Source organism: Pantherophis guttatus, chromosome 3 (genome assembly GCF_059756535.1).
Source record: "Pantherophis guttatus breed Tessera chromosome 3, ASM5975653v1, whole genome shotgun sequence".
In the NCBI taxonomy this organism is placed as follows: domain Eukaryota; kingdom Metazoa; phylum Chordata; class Lepidosauria; order Squamata; family Colubridae; genus Pantherophis; species Pantherophis guttatus.
The window spans coordinates 63119978-63147918 of NC_142065.1; the positions used below are offsets into that span (position 1 = coordinate 63119978).

General features: G+C 36.2%; 3 protein-coding genes across 6 annotated transcripts in view; 1 reads left to right on the top strand and 2 right to left on the bottom strand.

Annotated features, from left to right (window-relative positions):
- Nucleotides 1-103: 103 nt before the first annotated feature.
- On the bottom strand, nucleotides 104-18240 carry ORC1 (origin recognition complex subunit 1). Its single transcript, XM_034415082.3, has 17 exons — nucleotides 17980-18240; nucleotides 17488-17581; nucleotides 16679-16806; nucleotides 16185-16351; nucleotides 13802-14168; nucleotides 12469-12766; nucleotides 12018-12122; nucleotides 9607-9799; nucleotides 8819-8925; nucleotides 8303-8404; nucleotides 7536-7707; nucleotides 5531-5638; nucleotides 4825-4974; nucleotides 4048-4167; nucleotides 2412-2578; nucleotides 1165-1252; nucleotides 104-338 (listed from the first exon to the last, which is right to left on the bottom strand). The coding sequence occupies exons 1-17, from the start codon at nucleotides 18014-18016 to the stop codon at nucleotides 120-122; spliced, it is 2622 nt and encodes an 873-aa protein (XP_034270973.1). The 5' UTR covers nucleotides 18017-18240; the 3' UTR covers nucleotides 104-119.
- PRPF38A (pre-mRNA processing factor 38A) lies at nucleotides 18165-26392 on the top strand. Its single transcript, XM_034415086.3, has 10 exons — nucleotides 18165-18599; nucleotides 21088-21247; nucleotides 22173-22294; nucleotides 22897-22982; nucleotides 23114-23224; nucleotides 24403-24515; nucleotides 24611-24637; nucleotides 24713-24810; nucleotides 25351-25399; nucleotides 25648-26392. The coding sequence occupies exons 1-10, from the start codon at nucleotides 18470-18472 to the stop codon at nucleotides 25688-25690; spliced, it is 939 nt and encodes a 312-aa protein (XP_034270977.1). The 5' UTR covers nucleotides 18165-18469; the 3' UTR covers nucleotides 25691-26392.
- TUT4 (terminal uridylyl transferase 4) overlaps nucleotides 26352-27941 on the bottom strand; it is a 55722-nt gene continuing 54132 nt past the window's right edge. For all 4 annotated transcript variants that reach the window (XM_034415085.3, XM_034415083.3, XM_087891068.1 and 1 more), the window contains one exon: nucleotides 26352-27880. In XM_034415085.3, the coding sequence (XP_034270976.1) occupies nucleotides 27792-27880 (89 nt within the window). In that variant the 3' untranslated portion in view covers nucleotides 26352-27791. The remainder of the gene's footprint in view (nucleotides 27881-27941) is intronic.

Here is a 27941-nt window from a genome sequence, read left to right on the forward strand (position 1 = left end):
AACAACTGGATTATTTTTTTAAAGAATAGTTATAATTATAAACAATATAAAAATAACTAAAATAAGTTTAAAAACAAATTTCAAGTATTAATCAGCATCATTATTTAAAACAAATCTTATTAAAATTTAGTATTTTTGGCATTCTGATCTTGCTTGAGTGCATACATAACATCATTCTGGCTAACATTGAGTCGAATTCGCATGCCAATGTACTTGGCATGAGATTCTGCCAGCAAAAGTTTACAAGCTCCAAGTCGGGAGGAAATTGCTATTATATCTGATATAGTAGGTGTTGACAGGCCTTCAAGTCTACATAGAGCAACGTGCTGATGAAATATCTAGAAGTGGAAAAAACAAAACTGAAGGTTAAAAACAAGCAGGTTAAGGGAGTAATTTCTAATTTCTTTCCTCTTTCTATGGGAAAATAATAATATCTGTGGTTCGCAGACACCGGGGGAAGGGGGGGAGGACTGTGATGTGATCACAGGGGGTCCATGAAGGCTTGAAGAAATGTTATGATTTAAAACTTGAGTTAAGTCTTAGGGGTCCATGGCCACAAAAGGTATTTAAAGGGGGTCCGTGGTGAAGAACTACTGAGATACATCATTTTTCAGAATTGTATATACAGTGGTACCTTGGTACTCAGCTGGTTTGAAACTCATTGAATTTGGTACTCAACGCATTTTGACATGAACATTTTGTCCCGGTCCTCATCGTTTATTTGGTACTCAGCTCACAAGCTACAACTTGTCAGTGTTGGCTGCCTTGTGCCTCACTACATTATTCCTTATGGGAAAATTTCGTTTGGCACTTGTTTTGGTACTCATCATGCTTCCTGCAACCAATTAACAATAAGTACTAGACTAAGGTACCACTGTATTCTGAAAATTATTAAAAGATAAATAGATTGCCTAGATTAAATATATGCAATTTGGAAGAATGTATAGTATGGTCTGACACAAATACTGTAACTATATTCAAAATATAAAAATATGGGCTCGAGGAGAACTGTCAAAGACCTGAAGCACTAATCTAATTAGTGCATATTTGTGAATTGGAATAAATAGCTACGCTGTATAAAATCCATTAAATAGTAATTTCCAATGAAAAGATACATCCCCAGAATATAACCAGTCTTCTTGAAAAATTAGCATTTATTTTTACCTGCTGAATTGTAGCTTCTTCCAGTCCTAACCTATGATATTCCGCAATTGTGGCTTTCAAGAATATTTGCTCCTGCAGTGAAGCATTCCTAAGAGAATAAAACCCCAACAAGATTAAACAGCATAATAAAAAAGCACATTTCAGTGTGTTGGTACACTACATATAGCTTCTACTTGGTGGGTTGCAAGAGACAATATGTTGATTTACAAGGCAGGCACGTATTCCATTCACAATGTACAATTGATGTTATTTCAATTGTGGGTGCTTATAAAAATAAAAAATCATAGGTTGATAAAGGTTGTAAGCTATGGTCCATAGAATGGTGATAACTGGAAGAAAAGGATGAGTTTGGGGGAAAAATGTGCAACCCTGTGCAATATGTAACATGAATAGATGAGTGGGACCGAGCTAAACAAGTCCAAAAAAAGGAACCCGGATATTTAAGAGTACCAAGAATGAGTGAGAATGGTGACTGTTGATGAGTAATCTCCTTAAGAAAAGGTCTATTTCAAAAACAGACATTTTGGGTTATGATGGCAACTGGGAATAGAATTTTTGTCCCTAAATGATGTGGTTTTAAAGTGTGATGTCATGTAGCTGTATTGCTTCGCAACAGCAATTCCAGCATCCTGGTTGCTGTTATTGAGTGAAGACTTCATGAGTCGATAAGTGAGGACTCCATGTGATCATGATTTCCAACTTCCTGGCAGCTTTCCCATTGACTTTGCTTGTGGGAAGCTGGCAAAGAATGTTAGAAATTGTGATCATGTGACTGCAGTTTACTGTCCTAATTGTGAGCTACGCACTGAATGCTCAGATCACAACCATGTAACTGTGGGAATGCAGTGATGCCTGGAATTCCAAGGGCCAGTCTTTACCACCATTTGTTTAGCACCATTATCTTTTAATGGTTGTTGAACAAATGGTTGTAACTTTTGGACTGCACAGACCAAATTTTTCTTATTTTTTCTTTTAATGAGCCTATAAACCTTTGCATCGGGGAGATGTCTATTGAGTAGAGCTTGAGTGTTTTCTGGCCAGATGCCCTTCCTGACACCTATGTGGAGTTCTCAGCAGACAATTACTCATTGCTCCCAGAGAGAAATATCTGCTGCTACTTAGGATCAAACCCACAGCCTTGTTATTATGAGGCAAGAGCTCCAACTCTAGGCCACCACACTGCTCAGACCAGATTTTCCTTTATGGCACTGAAAAAGAGAAGACTCATAGGTAAACTATTTTATTACCTAATTGCATTTATATATGGAGATGAGAACATTTCATCCACAGCTTCCATAACATGTGCCATGTTGACTAATCCAGAATCACCTCTTTTGCTGTTAAGTTCACAGATTTCAGTGGACCTTCTGCAGATATCAAGGCACCGTCTTGCATCACCAGACAAAGCTGCAACCTAAAATGTATTGGTTAAAAATGAAAGTTGATCATTTTCTCTACATTGCAATACCCAGAAGGATAGCTATTCAACATTATTGAATGTGGAATATTTGTTTCACCCAGAAATTCCCCTTTCTCCATGCTAATTCGGTTTCCCCCATTTGTTACGACCTGTAATGCTGAAATCTGGAAATTGCCTTTGCTTGGAGGCAGACAAATACTACTAGGAACAAGTAACGGGCCTGGTGGTTCAGTAGACTAATAGCATTGTGATTAACACCAGCTGTCTGCAATTACTGTAAGTTCAAATTTCACCAGGCTCAAGGTTGACTCAGCCTTCCATCCTTTCTAAGGTAGGTAAATTGAGGACCCAGTTTGTGGGGGGCAATAAGCTGACTTTGTATAAATATACAAAAGTATGAAGGCTATTGCTTAACGCATTGTAAGCCGTCCTGAGTCTCCGGAGAAGGGCGGCATATAAATCAAATTTAAAAAAAAAAGTATGATTTTCTGATCAACTTCTTAAAAGAAAAGTGATCTTTTTAAACAGGCTTTAGAATTCAGACAAAATGCCTTTGGTCACCTCCCAATTGGTCTATTGTAATGAATTCTACATGGAGCTGCTCTTGAAGAGCACTTGAAAGCTGCAGCTAGTCCAGAATGCAGTGGCATGGACAGTAGTTGGCATATTCAGTCTGACCTATGCAATAGGTAGGTCACTACTATTCCGTAGGTCACTACTGAGTTTGCTACAGTGCCCCCTAGTAGGCTTCCAGGTGCAACGCAAGGTATTGTTGCACCTAGAAGCCTGCCCAGGGCCCAGCTTAGTTTTGGGACTGTCTATTCCTAGTAGTTTTTGCCTGTCCCACTAGATCTGGCAAGGTGACCATGCTCCGAACCTTCTCAGTGAAATAGTGTTAGCTGGTGGGGCAGAAGAAACTGTACTTCTACGTCATGGCCCTTACCTTATGGAACAGTTTCTCTCCAGAGGTATAGGTGCCTATAACCCTTTCATCTTCAGGAAAGCAGTGAAGTTATGGCTTTTCCCCCAGGCAATGGGGCCAAGCTGTTGAGGGAGCTGGCACTGTATGGTTGACGCATGCAAATTTTATTAGGGCCTCAATGTTGTTTTTAAGTCCTTTTTTGTGTTGACTACATTCTGCTTTTTATTTTTGTTCATTGCCCATAGTTCTGTCTGGTAAATAGACAGCCATATAGGTTTGCTAAATAAATAAATAAAATTGATACATTTTATGTATTTAATTACTGTCGTCTTCGCTTTCTTCAGAATCCCGAAAAACTGAGACACAATAATGAAGAATCTCTGAAGCACTTCTTTAAAATTTTTCTAATTTATGATACAGACCTAGATCCATCAGTTTGATATATAGTTTGTACTTTACGGTTAGAGTTCAATCATTACTAAGAACAGTGTTAATTTTTAAAAAAATTGCACACAGCTGCTGCTATGGTCAATCAATTTACCTTTCTAGAAATGAACTGAACTGCATCCTCTTCAAATGCTTTTAACTGATTGATTCTGGATGAAATAATTTGTTGTAACTGCTTGTAGGAGTACGGTTGGAAAGACATTCGGGTAAGGCCCTGCAAAATGGAAAACATCAAACTTCTTGAAAGCTCTTGAAATGGATATTCAATAAATCTGACAAACTGTATGAAGTGTAGAGATAGAATAAATTATGGGATGTGCAGTTGTGTTTAACCTTATATGATGGTTTTTCTATCCAAAATGCTTTTTAATTATCTTATATGGAAACTGAAAATGTATGCACCAAATAGTCATGCGATTTTAGGCATAAACTACTGAAATGTTTTATTCAGAACTTGTGATATTATTATTGCAAGTAGTTTTTCCAAAACTCTATGCATTCCAGCCTATTATCATGGGTTGAACACTCCCACATCAGAATCCTTCTTTCTTCTAGCACCACAAAGACTCCTATGTTTGATATCTAGTTCTATAAATGACTAGTTCAGAACAGAAAAATACAGTAATCAAATGCATAACACCATTATTTAAACTCCTAGTAAATGGTATCTACTAAACTTTTCTTTATTCAGACCATATCTAAAGTGGCATCTCAAACAATTAGGTTGAGAATTTATCTGGAATTTTTCTCATACCAGTAACAACTGATTGCAAAGCACAGCACTGTAATATCTCATTCCTTCTTTTTCATTAATTTCTGAAAACATCATGAATGCAACATAACCACAGTAATAAGAGTTGAATAGACGTACCAGCCTGCTGGCTACTCTTTTCATCATTATTCTTTCTGGCAAATCCATAGTGTTAGCAATGGCCAAGACAATTAGCCTGGCATTTTTCTGGGTGGGCCAGTCAAAGAGATTGTACATCACATTTTGTTTTCGAGTCCATAGAAGATCAAGCTAGATTAAAGAAGAAATTGATACAAAGTTACAGATGGAGAAAATATATGCTACAAAGATGTAAAAGTTCTGGTTCTAATTTTTTTAGTTCTGCAGAAAAATATTTTGGATTAGCCTTATTCAAATACAACATGCATTATTTTTAATTATCTTCATCTATGGATAGCACTGCAAATATAAGTATCTAAAGAAAAATACTGTATATTTCTTTCTCTGAATCAGTACATTTCTATTTGAAGAATAAGTGCTTGTTATATAGCTGGAACTGAAATCTACAGAAATGTATCAGTTTAGGAAGGAACACAGAAAATAGCTTTTCCGCTTTGCATTCTTTTTTAAAGACTTTAAACTCAGCAGAGATGGTTTTTATTTTTAATTAATATTTGTAGGCTCCTCTTATTCAGGTGAAGAGAATGAAAGTGTTTTGAAATAATTTACATTGTTTTTATTGACAAGGATGACCATTTTAGACCATTTCAATCTTACAACAGCCCCATGACTCTGAAATACATACAAAACAAACTAAAAAAAAATCTTCTAACTACTCCCACATTACCTCATCCACAACAAGTACTACAGTTTTCCTTTTTGATCCAGGTGTGCAAAACATCTTTTTCAGAAGTTCAGCTGCGTGATTGGCAGTTGCCTTCTGGCCTGTCAATAGCTAGATCAAATTAAATGGAGACTGGTGTTACAATCTTGTGCAGCAGTAATGAATTCTGCTATAGCGATAGTATAATTCTATATATGTTTATCTAGAGGTAAATCCTACTATATTCAGTGTGACATGTCAGCTTTGGAAGGACAGATGGAAGAACTCACCTAAAAACTATAAGTTTACAGAATTACATTACCTTCAATTTGTCATAATGGAACTAATATCCAGATAAACTTTCTGCCAGACCTACATTCATTTTTTATGTTGAACACCATCAGACTGTAAAGTCATAAACCCACTTAGAGCTGAAATATAATAAAGCAGACATAATTTTTCTGTTTTATTATGAATATAAAACAGGAAGAGTGAAAGGAGAGGTGGAAGGACACAATGAGTTTTTTAAAAGCTAAGCCAGTGGAAGTCAGACAGAACCACCCTTATGAAACTCCATTTTTAAGGATGTTTTTCATATGACCCATTATTTTTCTTTTGTGGGAGATGGAGTCCTATGTCTCTTCTTGTATTGAGAAATACCTGAAAAAATACAAGGAGGTAAGAATCTTTTCCTCGTAATACCTAACTTCATCCAGCTTGACCATAGCAGCCAGATCTTCACTGTTGTTTTAAATATTAAACTGTATTGTAAACATTTTAAAGTATGACGACAATGGAGCTTGATGCATAGTCAGGATTTTAGATTGTTTAGCAAATTTGTTCATTTGCTTGTTTTCAGGAAAGTTTCCTTTTAGCTTTATATTTATTATTGTTGTTGTCGTTGTTGTTGTTATATTTGCTGCAATTTTGCCATGGGTGGCCAAATTTATAGTTAAAACTTTTCTGGCTGTTTCTTTTCATGTATTATTTCATTTATAAAAGCCTGTTATTCATCTTTCTGTCATATATAGATATGTTTCAGTAAAAAAAAATACTTTTCATGGTAATTGTTTTACTATGGGTTTTGTGTTTAGGAGTAAAAGGCACATTTCAGGGAGAGATAATTTAGTGCAACTATTCTACTTAAGCTGTATTCAGATAAATGTCTACAGCATATCCCAGCTGTGCTAATCAAACCAGTTAATCTTTAACAGGCATATCTTAGAATGTTGGTATGGTATACTTCTGCCACTTTATTAATGTGATTTAAGTATTGTCTGAAATTGTGCAAGTTGTAAGGAGTCCTACGACTCCTTTTAAAATCTTGCCTGAGAATCCACTTATTAATAAACTCCAAATATTTCCCTGGATGGTAACATAAACAGTGAAGCACATCTGTCAGCTCATACACTTACTTATCCTTCCAAAAGTATTGCCTTTAGTCCTCATTAACTTCAGAAAGTAAGGCCAACAGCTGTTAATCTGCCTATGTGTTTAAACAATATATTTGGAGAGATATCTGCATTAATTGCAGAATTTTTGAACCCTGAATCATTCCCTGATCACTTCATATTTAGCTATAAATAAGTACTTAAGTGTTTGCAATCTTCCAAATTTTAAAAGACAGCCATTATCCACAAGTCATTAGTTGTGTCAGTAGTGTAGACACACAAAGAAACACATGTTGGGTGTGTACACCTGGAGCAGAGAGCCAATGTAGTGTATTGGTTAAGATGTTGAACTAAGAGCAGGAAGATTGAGGTTTTAATCCTCCATAGGTATGTAAGTCATCTGGATGTGTCTGGGCCATTCATTTTTGTCAGCCAAGACTATCGATCTACCAACTTCCATGAAAACAATGTGCTAGATTACACTCCATAACCAAATTATTCATCTTGAAGACAGGGACTGAAAACACTGTCGCATAGCAAGAAAATACACTCCTAGTGACAGGCAAGCTCACCCTCTGAATTTAAGAAACTACTGAAAAAGCTTCTTGCCCAATTCCATTTTTCTCAAGCATACTCACCTTTAAAATTAGCACATAGGCTTGGTTGGGATCAGTCAGTTTCATTCCATTAATCTCTATAAACTGGAAAGCTGGTATCTCGTCATTTTCTGCTGCCTGCTGAAGATAATGAATAGCTTCATGGACTGTTGCTGTTTTACCTGTTCCAGGAACTCCAGAAATGTACATACACCTGAAACACAAGAGAACCAATACTAATCATGAAGATTTCTGTTTTTCTAATAAAAAGCTGCCTTATACAACCTTAGAACAATTGTCCCTTTAGTCAGATTAAATATGATTAATGATTCAGCTGCAGCTTTAGCTATGTTGATTGTTCCTGGAACTTTTATAAGGAAACTCTGAAAATGTGTTATTTCCTTAACTCCTACTTAAAGCCCCAAAAAGTTACTTAATCCTTCTTAAAATAAAAATAATCACAGACAAGTGGATAGATCTGAGAATGGACAGTTCCACACCCAATGGACTGGGTAATAAAGATGAAGATTTGGATTTCATTCCAAAATGGAATGTATTTAGCAAATTGCAGCCAAAACATGTTAATAAGTGTTTATTAATAAACAAGGTATTTCTTTTAATCTGTGTAATAAGAATGCACGACTTTCAAGAAATTGTAAAAGGCGTTGTAATCTTATAGAAAAAGAACTTTTATGCGAAAACTTGCTATCATTGTTTTGGCACATCAGCATGACCTGGATTTCTTTTTTTTCCTTCCCTTCCTTTAATGAAACTGAAAATGGACGAATAGCATGCCAAGAAACACTCACCCTCCTGTACCATCAAGAAGCTTGCTTTCTATAAAGTTACAGATATCCTGGAATTCCTTTTCACGGCAGGGCAAGGCTTCAGGGACAGCAGAAACATGCAGTCTGTCAATTAAAGCAAAAGAGGAGGAAAGATGTCAATTTTAGAGACCCCGGTTATATGATTTCTAAGTAAGGTGCTAGGCACAGAATAGAATTTATTAAGAGTTGTTATGCAAATATTCTAAGAATTCATTTCAAATAGTGCTGGGTTAAAAAAGGGGTAAGTTTTTTAAAGGTGACTTTATAACTTCAACGCTAATCCAAAGTAAAAAATATTTTATATGCAAACTTAGAACAGGAAGAATAAGACATGCATAACACAAAGAATGTTTATTTAAAGGTACCATTATATATCTCTTACTGTACTAAATAATATCATTTACATCACCCTCAAAGGCTAACTTCTAGCTTCTCTTTCTTTAACTACATTATTATTTATTTCTTCCCTTAGGAAATACGAGGATTATTTTACTTTACCTCATTCTTGCCTCTTCTAGCACATTGACTGGCTTCTGGGCAGTCTGATTTCGGCTGCGTATTCTTGGGGTGGCATTACGTGGAGTTTTTGGAGTACTTGGTTTAGACTGCAAGAAAAATCATTGTTATTTTCTCTTTTACGAACATAATTGTTTGCCTTCTCCTTTGTTTGAAACTGCTGAAAATAATAATTGAAAAAATTAAACCAAACATTTGTAATGCTTAATACATTATTTATTTGGCATAGAATTTAAATGAATATTCAATGCAAAATTGGACTGAAAGAAGGAAAGGCGGAAACAGTTTTACATTATTTCCTCTTTGGAATTTTGTAGTTCACCTTGTAGTCAGTTTCTTGTTGTGATTAAAGGTAGTGGACTAGGAGCATTTGGACTAGGAACTGTATTTTCATTCTCCCTTGGAAATAAAAGCCAGCTAAGTGACTTAGAGCCAATCAACACCAGAACAAGACCGGGAAATTAAAAAAACAAATCCTGAATGGTAAACCATTTCCAAAAATATTGCCAAGGAAACTATATTGATCTGTTCATGTTGCCAGGAGTTGAAATTGATTGAAATGATCCTAACACACATACAAAGACACAGCTTAGCTTGATCAGGTAAAATGAAGATGGTATTATTTGATTGTTCTTCTCAGTTATCGCCATTTATAAATTCCAAACTAAATTTTATATATTCCTGAAATTGCAAAATCAAGAACTTATTTTATGTTTATATGATTGTTGGAAGTACTTTTTTTTGTTTTCAGAAATGCCTGTAGTTCTTACACTATTCCTTGGATCCTTGGCAGGTGTCCCCCTGGATTGGTTCTTTGAGAACTTGAGAGGAGTGGATTTTGTTTGCCTTTTAGGTGTATGAAGTCTCTTGTTGTCTTCTTCATCACTGCTATCTGAATCAGAAGTTTCCAAGGGACTAAGACACTTCTTACCCTTGCCTTTATCTCCAGCTGCGTTCAAAACACTAAAGAAAGAAATTAGATACATCAAATTTTGAATTTTGGACAATAAGCAGAAAAAGAGACAACACTGGAACAACACTGGATGAAGACAATGATATTATGATCAGCCAGATATGAGCCCATGTTCATGGACATGGTGACAGAAAACCCTGCTTTATCTAAGATTCTTTTGAGCCTGTGATGTGTAAGGAATCACAGGGGACCTCTGAATTGAGCTCAGCCACCTTTAAATTAGATTAAATTAGATTGAACTCAGCCAACTTTAAATTAGATCGCTGTCCTTTGAGGTTTTAGCGGATTAAGTAATGCCACAGGTTTTGAAAGGTGTGCTTCCTCTTCAAAAAGGCATGCAAGGCCTAGCTATCTAGAGAACTATCATTCCAAACTACTCTTCTGAGAAGGAATGTCTTAACAGATTCCGAGAAAGCAGAGAGGGAAACAGGACTGTTGCAAAAAACACTTCAGTCAAGGGAAGAGAAAGCATGAGAAACACCTTCAGTTATTTTGCCTTAATCACATTAGCTATATGCTGAGCTAGATAACTATCTTGAAAAAATTTGAGAACAAAACAACTTGGAATTCTGTAACCATCTTTTTTTTTTTTTTTTTTTTGCTAATAAACTATTGGAAGACAATCTTGAAAGCCTGTCAAGAACCTAACATTTGGTTTGTAAGGGAGGCTAGACAACAAACTACAACTTAACAGTCTTGATGTCTCCATCATATATTTGGCTATATCTCCAATAAACTCTGCAACGGCCATGCTGACAAATGGGTATGGCCATTTTAATTCAAAACTTGGGATATAAGCAAATTCTCTTCTCAGTAGAAAGTGAAGGTGAGATTACGTGCATCAATCTTATCATTTAAACTGCAAAGTTTACATTTAAGATTAAAAAAAGTAGGTAAGGGTAAAAAGAATGTCCTAGGAATGAATCACAGTGAGGGGTGGGGTTTTTTTCATCAAAGTGTTTTAATATATGTTTTATTAATACATTTTTTATATCACATAAAAATTCCATATCTATCTGAACAGCGTGCTGTCTAGGCACAATTAATTTTAAGTAGAAATGCCATATTGATCAACATTAATCATAATAAACATATCCGTAATAATCGCAAAATAGTAATACAATTAGATTATCTATCTTACAAAGTTTTTAATACAAAAGTTCTTATTATCTTTTAGATCTTTTTAGATTCTAATCTCTGATTCTGTTAATTAACCATTGGTAAAACAAGTCCCATGTCAAAAAGTACTCTGTTTCTTCCTTTTCTTTTCTTTTAAGTGTTAACCTGTCCATCTCAGCACATTCTAATATTTTTTTAATAACACTTTCATCTGTAGGGATCTCTTCATTTTTCCACTGTTGTGCAAACACAATTCTTGCTGCCGTTAATACATGTAAAATTAAATATATTTTCCCTTTGTCTTACTGTTCTGGTAACATACCCAACAAGAATATCTCTGGTTTCAAATCTGTGTTGTTTTATCATTTTTTCTAGCCAACTGTGTATTTTAGTCCAGTAGTTTTTTGCCTTTGAGCATGTGTACCACATATGACAGTATGAACCTGGTATCTGATTACACTTCCAACATTTAACTGATAAATTTTCATACATCTTTGCTAATCTCGCTGATGATAAATGCCACCTATAAAACATTTTATATAAGTTCTCCTTATAGGCTGTTGACATTGTTAGCTTACAATTTCTATCCCAGTTTCTGCCATTTATCTAATTCTATTGGGTAGAATAGCCCATTGGGTAGTTTTTAGCCCATCTTACCATTGTTTCTTTCATTTGTTGTTCTTCCAGTTTAATACTCAGTAAATAATTATATATATTTAAATTAATTTTTCATCTGTCCCTAGTAGTATTTAATCTAATTCTGTTGGTTCTTTATGAAAGTTATACATTCTTGCGTCTTTCTCATATTTTGATTGTATTTGCATATGGCCACCATGCTAAATCAATCCCTTGTTTGGTCATTTATTGTTTAGTGAGGGTTATGGATCCAGATTTGGTCCACTTATTTTCATTGATACGAAGATCAATTTTGGACAATCTTTTCTTTTAAAAAAGTATTTCTATCCAACAATATATTTGTAAACATGCTTATATAAGGCAATTATTTCCACCAATAATTTGTCGTTACTAACAGACTATAAACACTAAACAGCCTACAAAATTAAAACGTGGTATGGATAACAGTCTCACCCAAGTTGTTTTGCAATTCGAGCAGCAGTCACTTCTGCACATTTTCTGCGTGAACGTGGAGTCATCGCTGAATTCCTTGTTTCCAACTCACGTTCTTCATCTAAACTATAAAGAAATGCGACTAATATATTCTATGAAAAATACACACCTTCACCAACTTCACTATTGTCAATTATTCAAGAAACAGATACAAACAATCTAGGCAGACAAAATTTAACCCATGGAATCGTATTCAAGTGTAGTTATTAATCTGTTAAATTTAACCCCACTATTAAAAAGCTAAAATTTCTGCCTGTCAGCAAATTATTACAGAAAAGAAGAAAATTAATATTAAACAGAAAGGGATACCTGTGTCTTGCTTGAAGAAAAATAGTATGTTAATATAGAAACAAGAACATAGGCTGTTCAGAAGACCACACTTCTGAATTTAGGATATAATGCTGGTCCCTACCCTTTGCCACTTTCTGTCACAGCAGAACTGCTGATTTTCAGACTGGAATCTTGGATCCTCTGGCACGGAGTTAGTAAATTTGTTGTAGTTCTTTCAGGCTGCTCATCCAGTGGTTTTATATCTAAGAGCAAATCTTCCTCATCAGAAACACAAGGTATTTTTTTAGGAGAACCTTTAATGCCAGTAAATGTTACTTTTCTTTTAAGGGATGATCGTTGAGGAGTTTCAATCAAACTACAGTCTAGAAGTTCTATCACATCTTGTTGCACTGCAAGCGTATTTCTAGATTTTGTAGGTGCTAAAAAGAAAAAAATCAGAACATAGAACATAGATTTAACAGAGGTCATTAAAGAATGATAATTTCTGAATACATAAGCCCCTCTGTATCTCTGAGGTCAAATTTCTTCTGGCCTGCAACCTAATTTCTAAAGTTTCCTCCAAGAAACAAACTTAGACCTTACTGATTTTTCATAAACTGTCAAAAACTTAGTTGGTCTCCGAGACCTTGAACTAGAATGGTTGAGTCCTTTAGGTTTACATCCAAGTAATAACATGGAAGGACAATATCTTTTGTTCCCCCATTTTTTACAAAGGCTTCCCCAATTTTCAAGGAAATGATAAAAAATTCTGATCGTGATATACCTATAAACCTGCACAATTATGTGAGTAATCATGTAAGTTATACTAGTAGGGACAGAATTTTGTTTCTGTTCCAGGTATTTATGCATCAAATGCAGCAGCAGAAATGAACAAACCCAGCTCAAGAAAACCCTCAGTTGTTTGAGTGCCAGATTAGAAGCCATCATTGTTAATTATGCCTTTCATCTGAAAAAAATCTGAAGGTCCTTGACTTGCAACCATTTTAGTGACTCTTCGACATTACAATGGCACTGAAAAGAAATGACATGATCATTTTTCACTTACGACCATTGCAGCATCCCCATGGTCACGTGATCAAACTTCCAACGCTTGGCAACTGGCTCATATTTATGACGGTTAGTGTCCCAAGGTCATGTGATCACTTTTTGAGACCTTGTGACAAGCAAAGTCAATGGGGAAGACAGAGTCACTTAACAACTATGTTACTAATTCAATAACTGCAGTGATTTGCTTAACAACTGTGGCAAGAAAGGTTGTAAAATGGGGCAAAACTCATTTAACAATTGTTTTGCTTAGCAATGGAAATTTTGGGCTTAATTGTGGTCATACGTCAAAGATTTCCTATATACCCTAAAATTAATAAGGTGCTATTCAGTACATAAACCATGTGGCAATTTACAGAGCTATATCTTCTAACGGTGAAGACAGCAATACCCAATTATTGCAAACATACTGTTTAACTGTAATCTTTTCTTTGCTCCAGCGATGTCTCCACTGGCCAGTTTTGGGAAATATCTCTGCTTAAACAAGGAAGACTTAGCAGCTGAACGTCTCAGTTTTACTTCTGTACTGCTTTTATTGCTTTCTCTGGTACTCCAAGTGACATTTTCGATTCCTTCTTCCAGCGAGCGAGAGGGAGTCCGGGTGCACTCGGTTGCAAAATTTATATCACTCTTTAGTTTAATGGAATTTTTCAATTCTGCCAGTAAATTGGGTCTCAGTGGCTTTATCTTTTTTCCATCCCAAGATTTCCTTACAAACATAACTTGCTTATCTTTTACTTCAGTAGGCAATGTTTCACATGGTGATAAGGGAATAACCTAAAACAGCAAAACGGCACAAAGTTGTCCATTTACACAGCAGTAACAGTAAAATAATGTGATCAACGTATCAAAGCTTATAAAATTATACTGAAAGTATAATTCAAAGAGTTTAAACGTCAAGTAGTTCTAAACATAACAAAAGGTCAATTAAGGAATGTATTTCCTCAAAATGTAATGAAAACTGACTTGTCCTTTGAGGAGAGGAATATTTAACAAAACAGTGGGAACTATAACTCATATTTTTACAATTAACTCTCTGACTTGCAAAGATGCAGTTGAGTTCAATTACTAATGGCTGCATGTATGTAATTTCCTTTGCAGAGTGGGAATGGTTTGCTGCTTTGATTTTTTTTAAAATAAATGCCTGGCTTAGCTGAAAACACTGGAATAACTGATGGTGCCTAATCCAAGTAGTAACTAGAGGCAAGCCACCTTAGTGACTAGCTACTGCTATCTATTGAAATCATCATATATATCTAGGGCTGGTACTATTCATAAGTTACAGTATTAGTGAATCATATATAGTATTAGCTTAGGAATAATACTTTTCACTATCTCTAAACAGTGTACGTGTATAGAAGTAATTTAAGAGATGCTGATTTGATATTAGAATCAGGAATAGCTGATGCCTAAGATGGTATTTGTAACATACAACTTATATAAACATTAATAATTCAAATTACAAAAAGCCACTGCCCAATTAATCTAATATAGTGTTTCTCAGAAGTTTTGTTACTACAATGGTCATGGTAATTGGGGATCACCAGGACTATAATCTTACTAGACTGGGGAAGGTAAGCTAAGTGATCAACTCTACACTAATAATCAACAATATAAAACATTGTTTAGGAAATGCCATGAACTATACATGCCCTTGAAGACCACCCAGAAGCCACAACTGGTCTAGAATACAGAAGCTGCAATAGGCACCCCTAGATTCACCCAACTTACATTCCTGTTGCAAAAGCTGCACTGGTTCTGTTTTCTTCTGGGTGTCATTCAAAGTGCTGGTTAAACTTTAAATTCCTACCTAGCATAGGTTATTTGTCTCTTGCTGAGAGTTTCTGCCTAACAGGGTAGGCATGTTCCGGGTTCCTTTCCTGAAATATTGCCATTTAATGGGACTTAGGAAGTGTATCCTTTTCATAGAAGTCTCTACCTTGTGAGGTGATCCAGCAGACTCCACCTTTTTAGCCTTCCAGAAGGCTATTAAGATCTTACTCATGAACTGGAACAGATTGAATGGAATTTATGGATAGTTTGTTGGGGCATCTTGGGAGATGACTGGGGCACCATTTTTTTTTAGTGTTTCTTTTTTATGGTTTTTAGTTTTATTATTGTCATGAGCTGCCCAGGTGTGCTCCAAGATGAGTGGCCATACACATCTTTTAAATAAAATAAATCAGATTGGCTGATGCTATTGAAGCATGTTTATACAGAAGTGTTGTCAATACAGTGCTCAAATTGTCCATCAACGGAAACAGCAATAACACTTAGACTTATATACCGCTTCATAGTGCTTTATAGCCCCCTCTAAGCAGTTTACAAAGTCAGCATATTCCCCCCAACAATCTGGATCCTCATTTTACCAATCTCGGAAAGATGGAAGACTGAGCCGATGAACCCTGAGCTGGTCAAAATCAAACTTCTGGCAGTCAGCAGAATTAGCCTACAATAATACTGCATTCTAATCAATGCACTACCAGGGCTCTAAATTAATGTATAAATAAGTGAAGTGTCAAAACGGATGAAGTAGAACTACCATGACTAACCCTATGATAGGCTATTTATCATAGAATATAATGTATAATAAAATATAATAAAAATTACTTTATATTCTTTTTAAACTGCTGCCTTTCATGTTTAGTCTCACATATCCAAGAAGAAATGTCAGCCCTGAAGCTGCCAGGAATGAGCTATCTCAGGATTATAATTACTGTAAACTACATCAAAGAAGTTCTGAAGACATTTTCCTTTTCTTGCCTTGACACATTTGAATACGCTACTACTCACCATAATTTTACAAACAATAGATGAAACAAATACATCAGTATCCCATTCAGTCTCCTCATTCAAGAATATCTCCTGTGTAGCTTTTTGTCCCAAACTTTTTCGGAGACCAAATGGTATTTCTTCAATACGAGAAAACCACTCAACAACTGCATGTTTCTCCTGAGCACCTAGAGTAGAAAAAAATATTACTTACCAAGACCCTTTGAAGATTTTTGAAACATACATTTCTTTGGTTTCTTAAGTAAGTGTCAACCTTTTGCTATCAACTATTGCTAAAATGGTATATTTAATTTGAGCCAATAGTTGTAGACTGATACAGGTAGTGCTCAATTTACCACCACAATTGGAACAAAAATTTCTGCCATTTTTCAAAAATGCTTTAGCTTCTTAGTATCATATATTACTTTTTAACAATCTCTTTTACAAATATTCAACAGAAAAATTATCTTAGCATTGGAAAACTGCTGTATAGGGAAGAGACGGAAAAAACTTACCATCTTCATATAGTTTTAAGAGTCTTGCCACAAAAAGTTGATCATATTCTTCTTCTTCTATGAAAATAAACTCTCCAGGGAAAATACAGATGTCACTGATATCTTTTTCACACTTAATAGATATTCCCCTAAAAATGATAAATAATTTCTTTAAAGGCATTGGATACCATTCCCCATCTTCTATTCATTATTACCCCCTTTGTCAAAATTTTAGATACTGACAGGGCTTGCTTTTGTTTTGATTCTTCTTCCATAATGCACCATGCATACTGGCAGTAGTATATATAAATTATTATTGCCATATGGAGTCATGTAGAATGGTTTTTATATCTATTACAGTTTGTCCTCAAGTTACGACCATGATTGAGCCACAAATTTTTGTTACTGAGACAATTGTTAAGTGAGTTTTTCATCATTTTACGACATTTCTTGACAGAGTTGTTAAGTGAATCATTGCATGGTTAAGTTAATAACACGGTTGTTAGGTGAATCTGGCTTCCTGTTGACTTGTCAGAAAGTCACAAAAGCTGATCACATGTCCTCAGGACACTGCACCTGTCATAAATATGAACCAGTTGCCAAGCACCCTAATTTTGATCATCTGACCATAGGGATGCTGCAAGTCGTGTGAAAAACGACCCTCACTTTTTTCAGTATTGTCGTAACTTTGAACGGTCACTAAATGACCGTAAGTTCAGCATTGCCTGTACTGCTCAATTATCAGCACTACTGCATTATTATGCATTTTTCCAGAACTACGGTACACATTTTGCTCTCGAACAAGAAGTAACTAAAACAGACTGACACACCTATAATGAGAAATCTGCAATTTTCTGTCTGTAGATATAGCCTTGCCAATCCACGAATAGATGCGTTTTCCCTGACTTCTTGTGTTTATGGTATCTGTTAAAAAAAACAAACAGGAAAAATCAGATTGTATAATAAACACACCATCTGAGCAAAAGAGGAAAAGTACTGGAATATTCCGTTGTTAGGGCAATGCTCCATCCTCAGCTTCTGTGTTATTCTCCTACACCAGGGGTCCCCAAACTTGGCAGCTTTAAGACTTGTGGACTTCAACTCCCAGAATTCTCCAGCCAGCATAGCTGGCTGGAGAATTCTGGGAGTTGAAGTCCACAAATCTTAAAGCTGCCAAGTTTGAAGACCTCTGTCCTACACAAACACCCCTTCCCTAAACATAATAGAGAAGTATTTAAGGGACCCTGGAGTGAAGATGAATCTGCCACTCAAGCTTCTTAGAAAGCTAGCAATCCTGTCGTTCAACAACAAAAAAACCTTACGTGGCAACGATTTCCTCCACGAGGGGCTGCAATTCATTCTTTCAAGCCCGATGAAACTCGGCACGGGGGGAAAAAAAACAAAAAATAAAAACAGCAACCCGTCAATCTGAAGCTCAGCGCGGCGACAGCTTCCCTCTTCCTCCTGCGAGATGAAACTTCGCGCCAAAGTCCTGTCGCTCCGCCCCGGAAGTGAAATCTGCGCGCCTCTAGAGACGCCATGTTTGTTTCTGGCTGTGGGGGGCGGGGGGGGAAAAACAAAAAACCCTCAATTCTTATTTCCGGGGATGAAGAGAGGCCGGCGGAAGTGTCGACCGCCTGCCCCTTCCTCTCTCTGGAAGTGAACCCGGAGCGGAAGTGAAAATGGAGGGATAGGGAGAGCGGTAGAGTTTTGTAGGCCGCTCTTTCTCACTCCCCCCCCTTTTCTTTTCTGTCCCTTCTGGAAACGCTCCCACTTTGTAAGGCTTTGTAGGGCTTTGTACCCTACTGGGCCATGGCAAACCGGACGGTAAAAGACGCGCACAGCATCCACGGCACTAACCCGCAGTATCTGGTGGAGAAGATCATCCGCACCCGCATCTACGAGTCCAAGTACTGGAAGGAAGAATGCTTCGGTCTCACAGGTGCGGTTGAGCGATGTGGGCAGTTGGATCCGAAGCAACGGGGGCGGATCGGGAATCATGGACGGGGTGGGGGGGGCGTGGTGGTGGTGGGAACCGTTGGGGCTTTTTCGGGAGATCGGGAGCGAGAGAGGAGATTTTGGGAGTTGGAAACCAAACGGAACGGTTGGTGAAACGAAAGGGCACCTAGGTAATACTTAACCCCTGTTTTAATCGAGGGCAGCCGGTCTCCTCCTGTCAAGATTGTGTAGCAATCTTATTTTAACGTGTTGACACCAAATGACTCGCAATTCAAAGTATCTATAAAGTCAGAGGTGGGCAACTGTGGCCCTTTTTACAACCTGTGGACTTCAACTCCCAGAATTCCTGAGACAGCTTAGCTGTCTCAGGAATTCTGGGAGTTGAAGTCCACAGGTTGTAAAAGGGCCACAGTTGCCCACCCGTCTAAAGTCAAGGGAAGCTTTGGGAAATGAGCAGATATTTTCAAAACCAGGATGGTAGATCTGGAAAGAGCTATATAGATTTGAGTCTAACTTCCTTTCTTAGTGCAGGAATCCAAATTAAAAAAAAAAAAAATCTTGAACAGGTATCTACCCTCAGTCTGAGCGTACCAGGGGAAATCCATCTCTACCCTGTTTCCCCGAAAATAAGACCCTGTCTTACATTTTTTTGAACCCTGAAATAAGCGCTTGGCCTTATTGCCATGCGCTCAAAAGCCCGATTGGGTTTATTAATCAGGAGTTGTCTTATTTTGGGGGGAAACAGGTAGTGATGCACAAAAGTGCATAACCATTTCAGGGAGATAAATGTCCATTTTAGGGAGAAAATCCTTAAATGTTCCAAATGGTGTTTATTAAAATTTTATGCCACTTCACTCTCATATAAGGAGACTCTTATAGGCCTATCTTAGCATCTTAAGATGTAATTCATCTGGATCTGAACAATTTAACTCAAATACCTTACCCATGGATTAATGTTAAATTTCAATTCTTTTCATTCCCTGAGGGAACATGTAACTTCTCAGAGCGGAGTGAAACAGACCTTGAGTAATTCTTCCTTTACTTTCATTATTGAGTAACTGGTGTATGGTTGTCTGAGTTTGAATAAATCTGAAAAATAACTTTTTCCTTCATTCTTAACAACTTCAACTCAGTTTGCTTTTCAGTCATTTGGAACCATCTCTCAAATTTTGGTGACATGTAGTTCCTCTTCCTTGGGTACTTTCTCTGTTTCCTATATTTTTAATTGTTTGCAATTGTATTTTTAATATCCTTTTTTAGGAAGCATTACCCATATTCAGCTTTTTTTCTTGCCATTAGTCCCATTTGTAATTTTTACAAAGTTTAGTAAAATCTACTTTTTTGAAGTCTAAGATACATATGCAATATATTCAGTTTCTGATCCTTTAACAATAAGAACATCATATTATGTAGTCATTTTTCTCCTGCTACTTTTATTTCCCTGATATGTTTCCTATTCTCTAATACCAAGTCAAGGATAGCTGATCCTGTTTTACCTTTCATCATCCTTTGAAGAAGAAAAAATGTTACTACATTAATAGAGCATCCCAACAAACAGTGATTAAACATAACTGGAAAGTCTTTTTTATAGGGGAATGTCCTTTTCACACTGTAATTAAAAGAACCTGTGAAAATATTTTTCTTCTTCCTCAAATCTTCTTTTGTAAGGCACAGGAAGGTTACAAATGAAAAATAATGATTCTCAAAAAATTACATGGAAGCTGCAGTGTGATTATATACAGGTCAGTCTCAACTAGTGCAGTTAATAAATCCCATGAAATGGTTGCAGTATTTGAATTTGCACTATTAAAAGTGATTTTGCTATAGAAAATATGGTAATTCGTTCCAACTCAATGGAAATAGGCCAGTGTTGGCAAACTGTTTTGGCACCAAGTGCCGAAACGAGAGCGAGCACGTGTGCCAGAAACCGGAAGAGGAACCATCCGGTGCGCATGCGTGCGCCAGGAAGATGATCACCCTGGTGCGCACATGCACACTGGACAACTGTTCTTTCGGTTTCCGGTGCTCCCACGCGCTTGAAGACCAGCTGGCCGGAACCCAGAAGAGCAACAGGCAACTGCTCGCGTGGCCAGAGAGATGGCTCTGCATGCCACTTCTGACATGCATGCCATAGGCTCACCATCACAGAAATAGTCCATTAAAATTTTTAAACCCCAGCCATAACTGTGCATGCATTAGACTCAATTGCACAGATACTAGTCTTGCATTAACTGAATTTTGGGCTGCATTTGAAGCAGCCTGATATCAATTTACAATTCACCCTAAATTGAATATCACATTATTCAAGGTCTTATTAATTCTGACCTACCTGACCTACACTCCATAATTCTTGTGTCTTCTGATAATTTTTACCTAGATGGTTACAGCCACTATCTTATTAAAAATGAAACAACCAGACACACAATTTTAATATTAAAATCTGATGGAATTGTCATGATTTTTTTTTGTAGCTGAATTGGTTGTAGATAAAGCTATGGAACTGAGATACACTGGTGGAGTTTATGGTGGGAACATAAAGCCTACACCATTCTTGTGCCTGACTCTGAAGATGCTACAGATTCAGCCTGAAAAAGACATCATTGTTGAATTTATAAAGAATGAAGACTTCAAGTAAGAGAAGAAAATAATATGGAGGTGTAATTTAAAATAAATAGACTTACTGGTACAGATGGTAGCCTTGTTCATGGTTTCTCTTATCTTTGTTTGGTAAATATAAATCAGATTTATTCTCAATGGTATAAGGTTTTGGGTATCAGTCATATTTATTTCCTACTTCTTATCCATCCATCACTTTTTGCAAGTGTAAATGTACATATTAGGCCATTGCCCAACCATTTGTTTAGCAACTGCTGCTAATCCCATCAGATAGCATGTCCTTAAATCTTCCCCTCCTGTAGTTTTACAGTTTTGCAGTTCTTTTCCATCAACTCACTCTGCCCCAAACTTCACAGACCCATTTTTCAAGCTCCATAATCTAACCCTTCCCCACCCACAAATTTCATAAATTCAAGGTTTCATTACACACAGCTAAAGACTGGAACAGAACCCCCATAAATAACAAGGGCTACTGATTCACATTAAGGACTCTTTTGTTATTTCTACATATATTTTTTATGCTTGGCTACATTATTAATATGGTGTACATTTTTGCAATCACAACTCTTAATCTTCAGCTCTGTTGGAAATTTTGTAATAGTTCTCAAAAGTATCATTGAAATTGAAAATCAGTCATTTTCTACAAAAGCAAAGTATTGTACAGTATTTCTCTAAGTGGTTTAAAATACTTGTACAGTATTTTTACGGGGGGGAGAGAGAGAAAGAAAAGCAGAAAGGAAGAAATAATACAGGAAGAGGTATGGATTACCTATAAGCATAAATCAAGCAATTTGGTACAACATGGACATTTTTGAATTAACATCTGTAATGAAATAACTCGGTAGTGAATTTAAATTCTATTATAGGATATTTGTGTCCTCAGCTAATTGTATAGGAAAAAGAAACTCTGAATTTATGTTTTGCTTTTGCCAATTTTTAGGTATGTGAGATTACTAGGTGCATTATATATGAGACTGACTGGGACTGCCATAGACTGCTACAAATACCTTGAACCTTTATACAATGATTATCGAAAAATAAAAAGCCAAAATAGAAATGGGGGTAAGTGGTGTATCTTTATTCAATCATTTATAAAGCCCATTATCTAACATTGTGTAAGTAGCACATACAGACTAAATTATATATCCATCCTGTTGACTTAAATGGTGCTATATTCTTGTTTCATAGCCATAGCACTTAGACTTATATACCGCTTCATAATGCTTTTTACAGCCCTCTCTAAGCGGTTTACAGAGTCAGCATATTGCCCCCAACAATCTGGGTCCTCATTTTACCGACCTCAAAAGGATGTAAGGCTGAATCAGCCTTGAGCTTGATGAGATTTGAACTGCCAAATTGCAGGCAGCCGGCAGTCAGCAGAAGTAGCCTGCAGTACTGCACTCTAATCACTGCGCCACCTCGGCTTTTTTCATATTAAATATTTGCCTCTGGACCACTTTGGATAGTATTAATCTTACCAGACAGGAAGAGGCAAGAAATGCGTATCATCCAATAACTCAAACTGCCATACTCAAGCACACATACTGTATATCTTGCTTTTTATGTAGAAAAAAATTATAAAACATACCTTTTGTGTTTTCTGCAATTTTATCTTAGCTTATTAAAAATGTTACTGTTTTTAAATACAATCTTTTTTCCCCCAGAGTTTGAGCTCATGCATGTCGATGAGTTTATTGATCAATTGCTTCATGATGAGCGTGTCTGTGATATCATTTTACCTAGACTACAGGTATATAATCAATTATATTATAAAAAAATTATAAATCAAACTTTCAGGAGTGAAAAGATTATACAGTGCATAATTAAATCTTTCCTGTTTGAAGTATTGTCTGCATTTAGAAACTTGTTCGTTCTTTGTAGAAAAGATATGTTCTAGAAGAAGCTGAACAACTGGAAACACGGATCAGTGCTTTGGAAGAAGATATGGATGATGTAGAATCTAGTGAGGATGAGGAAGAGGAGGATGAAAAGGTTTGAATCTGTCAGGTTTTTATTTCGGCATGGGGCCGAATTATAGGGCATATGCTGATTTTATAGTATAAAAATGTCACATCCTTATTTTTTGAGGGAATATTGTGATATGGTGCTTATTACCTACCTAGCTTAAGAACTGGAGTATGAGGTTACAGGAGAATCACATTTTTCCTCCTCTTGCATCCTCATCAGATATTTGGGGTGAAGAAATGGCTCATTTCCTATTCCATGCGCTAAAGCCACTTCTCATGGAAATATGTCACAGGATTCTTCCCAGTATTTCTGCCTGTCTTCCTTCTCTTTTCATACATGGGTTATTGGAAATGTATTTAATGTGCCCCCCTCCAAGGTGAGATTCATACCTATCCATTGGGCCTTCTGAAAGGGCCTAAAGACCTGATTCTACCAACTGGCCTGGAGCCAGTTGTCATTCTGGAGATGGATTAAGACCCCACCTCTTCCTTGTGCACATCTTGCTCCCCCTTCCTCTCCATCTTTGTCAATTTTAATTCAAATTTAATGTTACTATTTATTCTTTTAATGTTTTATATTGGCATTTTTGATTGTAAGTCACCTAGAATCACCTTTAGCAAGATGGGTGGCATATACCGTATTTTTCAGAGTATAAAACACACCGGAGTATAAGACGCACCTACCTTTTTTGGTGAGGAAAAGAAGAAAAAGAAATCCCCCTCTGCCTCTGAGCAATTTTGCCCCATTGCAGCAAACAGCTTGCTTTACTTTAATTTTCGTTTTCAGCATAGCTTGATTAGCACAAGGGAAAAAAAATCTGCTCCAGCAACTTATCTCTTTGCAGCAAGCAGCAGAGCCCTGCGCAAAACAGCTGAGAGCAAATCAGCTGAGAGTCAGGAGGCCGATCCAATCAACTTGTGCTAATTAGGCTGTGCTGAAGCTGAAAGGATCTGTTTTTTCTTGCTGTTTGCTTGCAAGGAGGTAACTGCTGTGAGGTGGGGGCCAGTGGGTGGGCGGGGCTACATTTGGTGTATAAGACGCACCTAAATTTTCACCCCCTTTTGGGGGGGGGAAGGTGCGTCGTATACTCCAAAAAATATGGTATGTTTAATAAATAAAATAACATTGGGTCCACTGATCCTGTGTATGCGTACAATTTGAACAAATGTTGGATAGCTTACATGTTGTTGACATGTTTTCAGCTGGATAGAGCCCCTTCCCCTGATCACAGAAGAAGAGGATATAGGGATTTAGACAAACCTCGTAGATCTCCAACACTGCGCTACAGAAGAAGTCGAAGTAGATCTCCTAGAAGGTAGCATTTTGGGATCTTTCAACTATTGCTAACCAGCATAATGTGCTAAAAGTATTGTAGTAAATAACTGTTTATCCCCTCTCCTTCCTGTTTAGGCGAAGCCGATCTCCAAAGAGGAGAAGGTAACGATGCAAGATATTTGAATTGAACTTTTAAAAATATTGTAAGTTTATCACTAACAGATTACTTCTTAACAGTCCTTCACCACGGCGCGAGAGACATCGCAGTAAGAGCCCAAGGAGGCACCGAAGTAGATCTAGAGAAAGACGCCACAGATCAAGATCTAAATCTCCAGGTATTTACACTTTAAGAATGGCAGTTGTGGATGGTTCCTTTGACTTTTAAAAACTTTTTTTGGGGTATTTTCTATAATACACAAACATTTTTATGTGACTCTTATCAATAATTAAAAGCTTCATCCCCTCTTCACCATGCTGTATTATTATGGTATGGAGCATCAAAGGACTATGTTAAGTACAGGACCACAATTGAGCCCAAATTTCTGTTGCTAAGTGATACATTGATTAAATGAGTTTTGTCCCATTTTACCACCTTTCTTGCCACAATTGTTAAGCAAATCACGAGTTAAATTAGTAACACGGTTGTTAAGTAAATTTGGCTTCCCCATTGACTTTGCTTGTCAAAAGATTGCAAAAGGTGATCATATGACCCTGGGGGACCGTCATGAGTCAGTTGCCAAGTATCTGAAGTGTGAAAGACGGTCACTTTTTCAGTGCTGTTGTAATTTTAAATGATCACTAAATGAACTGTTATAAGTCAAAGACTACCTATATGAGCAGAATCAAAGTCAAAAGTTTGTACCTTATCTCAACAGGGCACCATCGTAGCCACAGACATCGTAGTCATTCCAAGTCTCCAGAAAGGTATGTATTTCATATTTTGCTATTTCAAAATGGTAACACAGGAGTTTGTAGAAGTTTTGTACTAGATTTGTCCCAGAGGAATAATCAGTCTTTATAATTGAGCTATATGTTCATATAGGTGGAGAGATCTATTTGGACCAATGATTACATGCTATCTTATTGTGCAAACTTGAATTTTAATTTCTTGATCGTGAGTTTCACTGAACTCAAGTTAACTGAATAATGAAAAGCTTTTATTCTTCTTTCAGATCTAAAAAAAGCCATAAGAAAAGTCGTCGGGGAAATGAATAACCTTAACCTGTTTCATGAATTGGAAGCTTTTTTTTTTTTTTTTGTAGAGGAGTTCATTTGATAGATAGATGCTCCTGTGGCAGCTCAATGTTTTTTGCATTGTTTCTTGGGCAATGTAAGCTCTGATAAAGTTCAAAGTGAGGACAACATATACAAAGTGGATTTACCCCTATAGCTCTGTGTGCACCAGCCTCAGTCTCCTTATTTTTCTGAACTGATTTGGTTTAATTACAGATTTTAAAAAAACCAATTCTCTATATTTATGGATCATAATTAAGACAGTTCTTCTCACAATCAAAATTCATAGCTCTTCCATTCAGATTTTCTAGTCAACATTAAGGTTGTGTTATGTAGTCACAGGGTCACTGAGGATAATCTACACCAGGGGGTCTAACTTTGACAACTAAGACTCGTGGACTTCAACACCCAGAATTCCCCATCCAGCATGTCCACAGGTCTTAAAGTTGCCAAGTTTGGACACCCCTGGTCTACTCCCATCTTTTCCCATTTCGAATCCTTGCACATTTAGATGATTGAACCAGACTGCATTTTTATTCATTGCCCTGTTTGATATCTTTAACTAAAAATGGACATCCTTTCAATGTATTTTCTGATCACCCCTGTTTTTTACAACAATTGTAAATGTGAAGCAGGAAGAAAGTTTGTCTTGTAATTTCTTTATTAAAAAAAATTGGTACAGAAGTATGTCTCTTTTTTAAAAAAAATCTTTTTTCTTGGACTGACTTATTCAGAACTGATTTAAATTACAAATACTTGTAAAATGAATAATTGTTCTGAACATATTCATTATTAATACATAATAAACAGGAGAGTGCAAATATCTGATTCAGTTCAAAAGCAATCCAATTGAGTTACTGAAATCAAATTACAAGTCTGTGAAAGTTTCAACTTTTGTGTACGTACAATTTTTTCCGAGTTGATTTTGGATTTATTTCTAATCTGAATTGTAAATCTGATTCAAACCAATTTGAACTGTGCTTCATATGTCTATTCCTAGAATAGGAATATTCGGCACAAGAACGTATGGCACAGATACACATATTTATTAAGATGGGAATACCATTCAGTTGGGATTATTTTGCAATGAATGGGAATAAGATTGCAGACTTGAAAATATGGGCAAATTTATTGTTACATTTTTCACTAAATTACTAGGATTTGAACATAAATTCAATGCCTCGAGTTTGCTTTAGACACTGTGTATATTTAATTCATTAGAGCACCAAGATTTTCATGTTGGTAAATTTAGATATACTTCCACAAGTCAGAAAGCACTTTTTATGTATCAATCCTAGACTCAAGGTGGTATTACCATTCCAGAAACACTTGCACTTAATGAAAATGGCCGTTTTGTTCTTCACTTGCTTCTCTTAATAGGCAACAGACATATCAGGCATGTAGAGCTATGTACCAGAAGTTATACGAAGGAAGGATAAGTCTGAATGTGTATGCTGTCACAAAGTTCAGTGAGCTAAATGGCAACACTTTACAGGCATATGTGAGGCTTCTTTAATGTTTATGCAGCAAATACCCTTATAGGTAGACCTCCAAATCCCAAACATTTCCATATCCAAAATGCTAAAATTGATAGTGCCCAACCCTTTTCATCTTTTTTAAAAAAAGTACTGCCATTTAGCATTTAATCCTTAACGTGAAAGAAAATATGGCTATGATTTAGGATTTTCCAATTTTATTTTTTTCCTTTTTAAAAAGTTTTTTGGCACTACATTGTTCAGTAAAGAAATGACAGGCTTTAACACATGAATTCCTTCTAATTTCTTTTTAGAATAGATATAAAGTCTGAACCAAAGTATGAATAAAGCTAATAGAAAATAAACAACTTAATTTTAAAAACTCTCTTTACAGTTTATCAAGATAAAATAAAACGCAGTTCCCTTAAAAATAGGGTAATAAAATAGATGACATTTGTATCACTAATTCTTGTGATACTAGTAAAAACTATATTTTATATCTATGTACAAATTATACACTTAAAAAGTTTTAAATAATCTTTTTATCTAAACATGTTGCAATAACATTTTATTCCAACCTGATTTCTTCCCATCCCCTTAATTAAACTTCATTTCTTCTGCTGAATAAAATTCATGTTCAAGTGTGGATGTCCTTGAGACAGAAGTGAAAACCGCTGGTTCTGCATCAATAAGCCAGCTAAAAGAAAATTATTGCAGTATATATTAAATAAATTCATTTTATATCTCATGTACATTGA

What these genes read in the sequence shown, in the direction of transcription:
- PRPF38A (XM_034415086.3), top strand. Translation starts at nt 18,470, where the DNA reads ATGGCAAACCGGACGGTAAAAGACGCGCACAGCATCCACGGCACTAAC. An exon ending in AAGCCAAAATAGAAATGGGG is followed by an intron (nt 22,295 to 22,896) that starts GTAAGTGGTGTA and finishes TTTTTCCCCCAG; the next exon opens with AGTTTGAGCTCATGCATGTC. An exon ending in AGGAAGAGGAGGATGAAAAG is followed by an intron (nt 23,225 to 24,402) that starts GTTTGAATCTGT and finishes ACATGTTTTCAG; the next exon opens with CTGGATAGAGCCCCTTCCCC.
- ORC1 (XM_034415082.3), bottom strand. Translation starts at nt 18,016, where the DNA reads ATGAATTGCAGCCCCTCGTGGAGGAAATCGTTGCCAC. An exon ending in TTGCAGATTTCTCATTATAG is followed by an intron (nt 16,807 to 17,487) that starts GTGTGTCAGTCT and finishes TATCATTTTTAG; the next exon opens with GGGAATATCTATTAAGTGTG. An exon ending in CTATTGTTTGTAAAATTATG is followed by an intron (nt 14,169 to 16,184) that starts GTGAGTAGTAGC and finishes TTGCTGTTTTAG; the next exon opens with GTTATTCCCTTATCACCATG.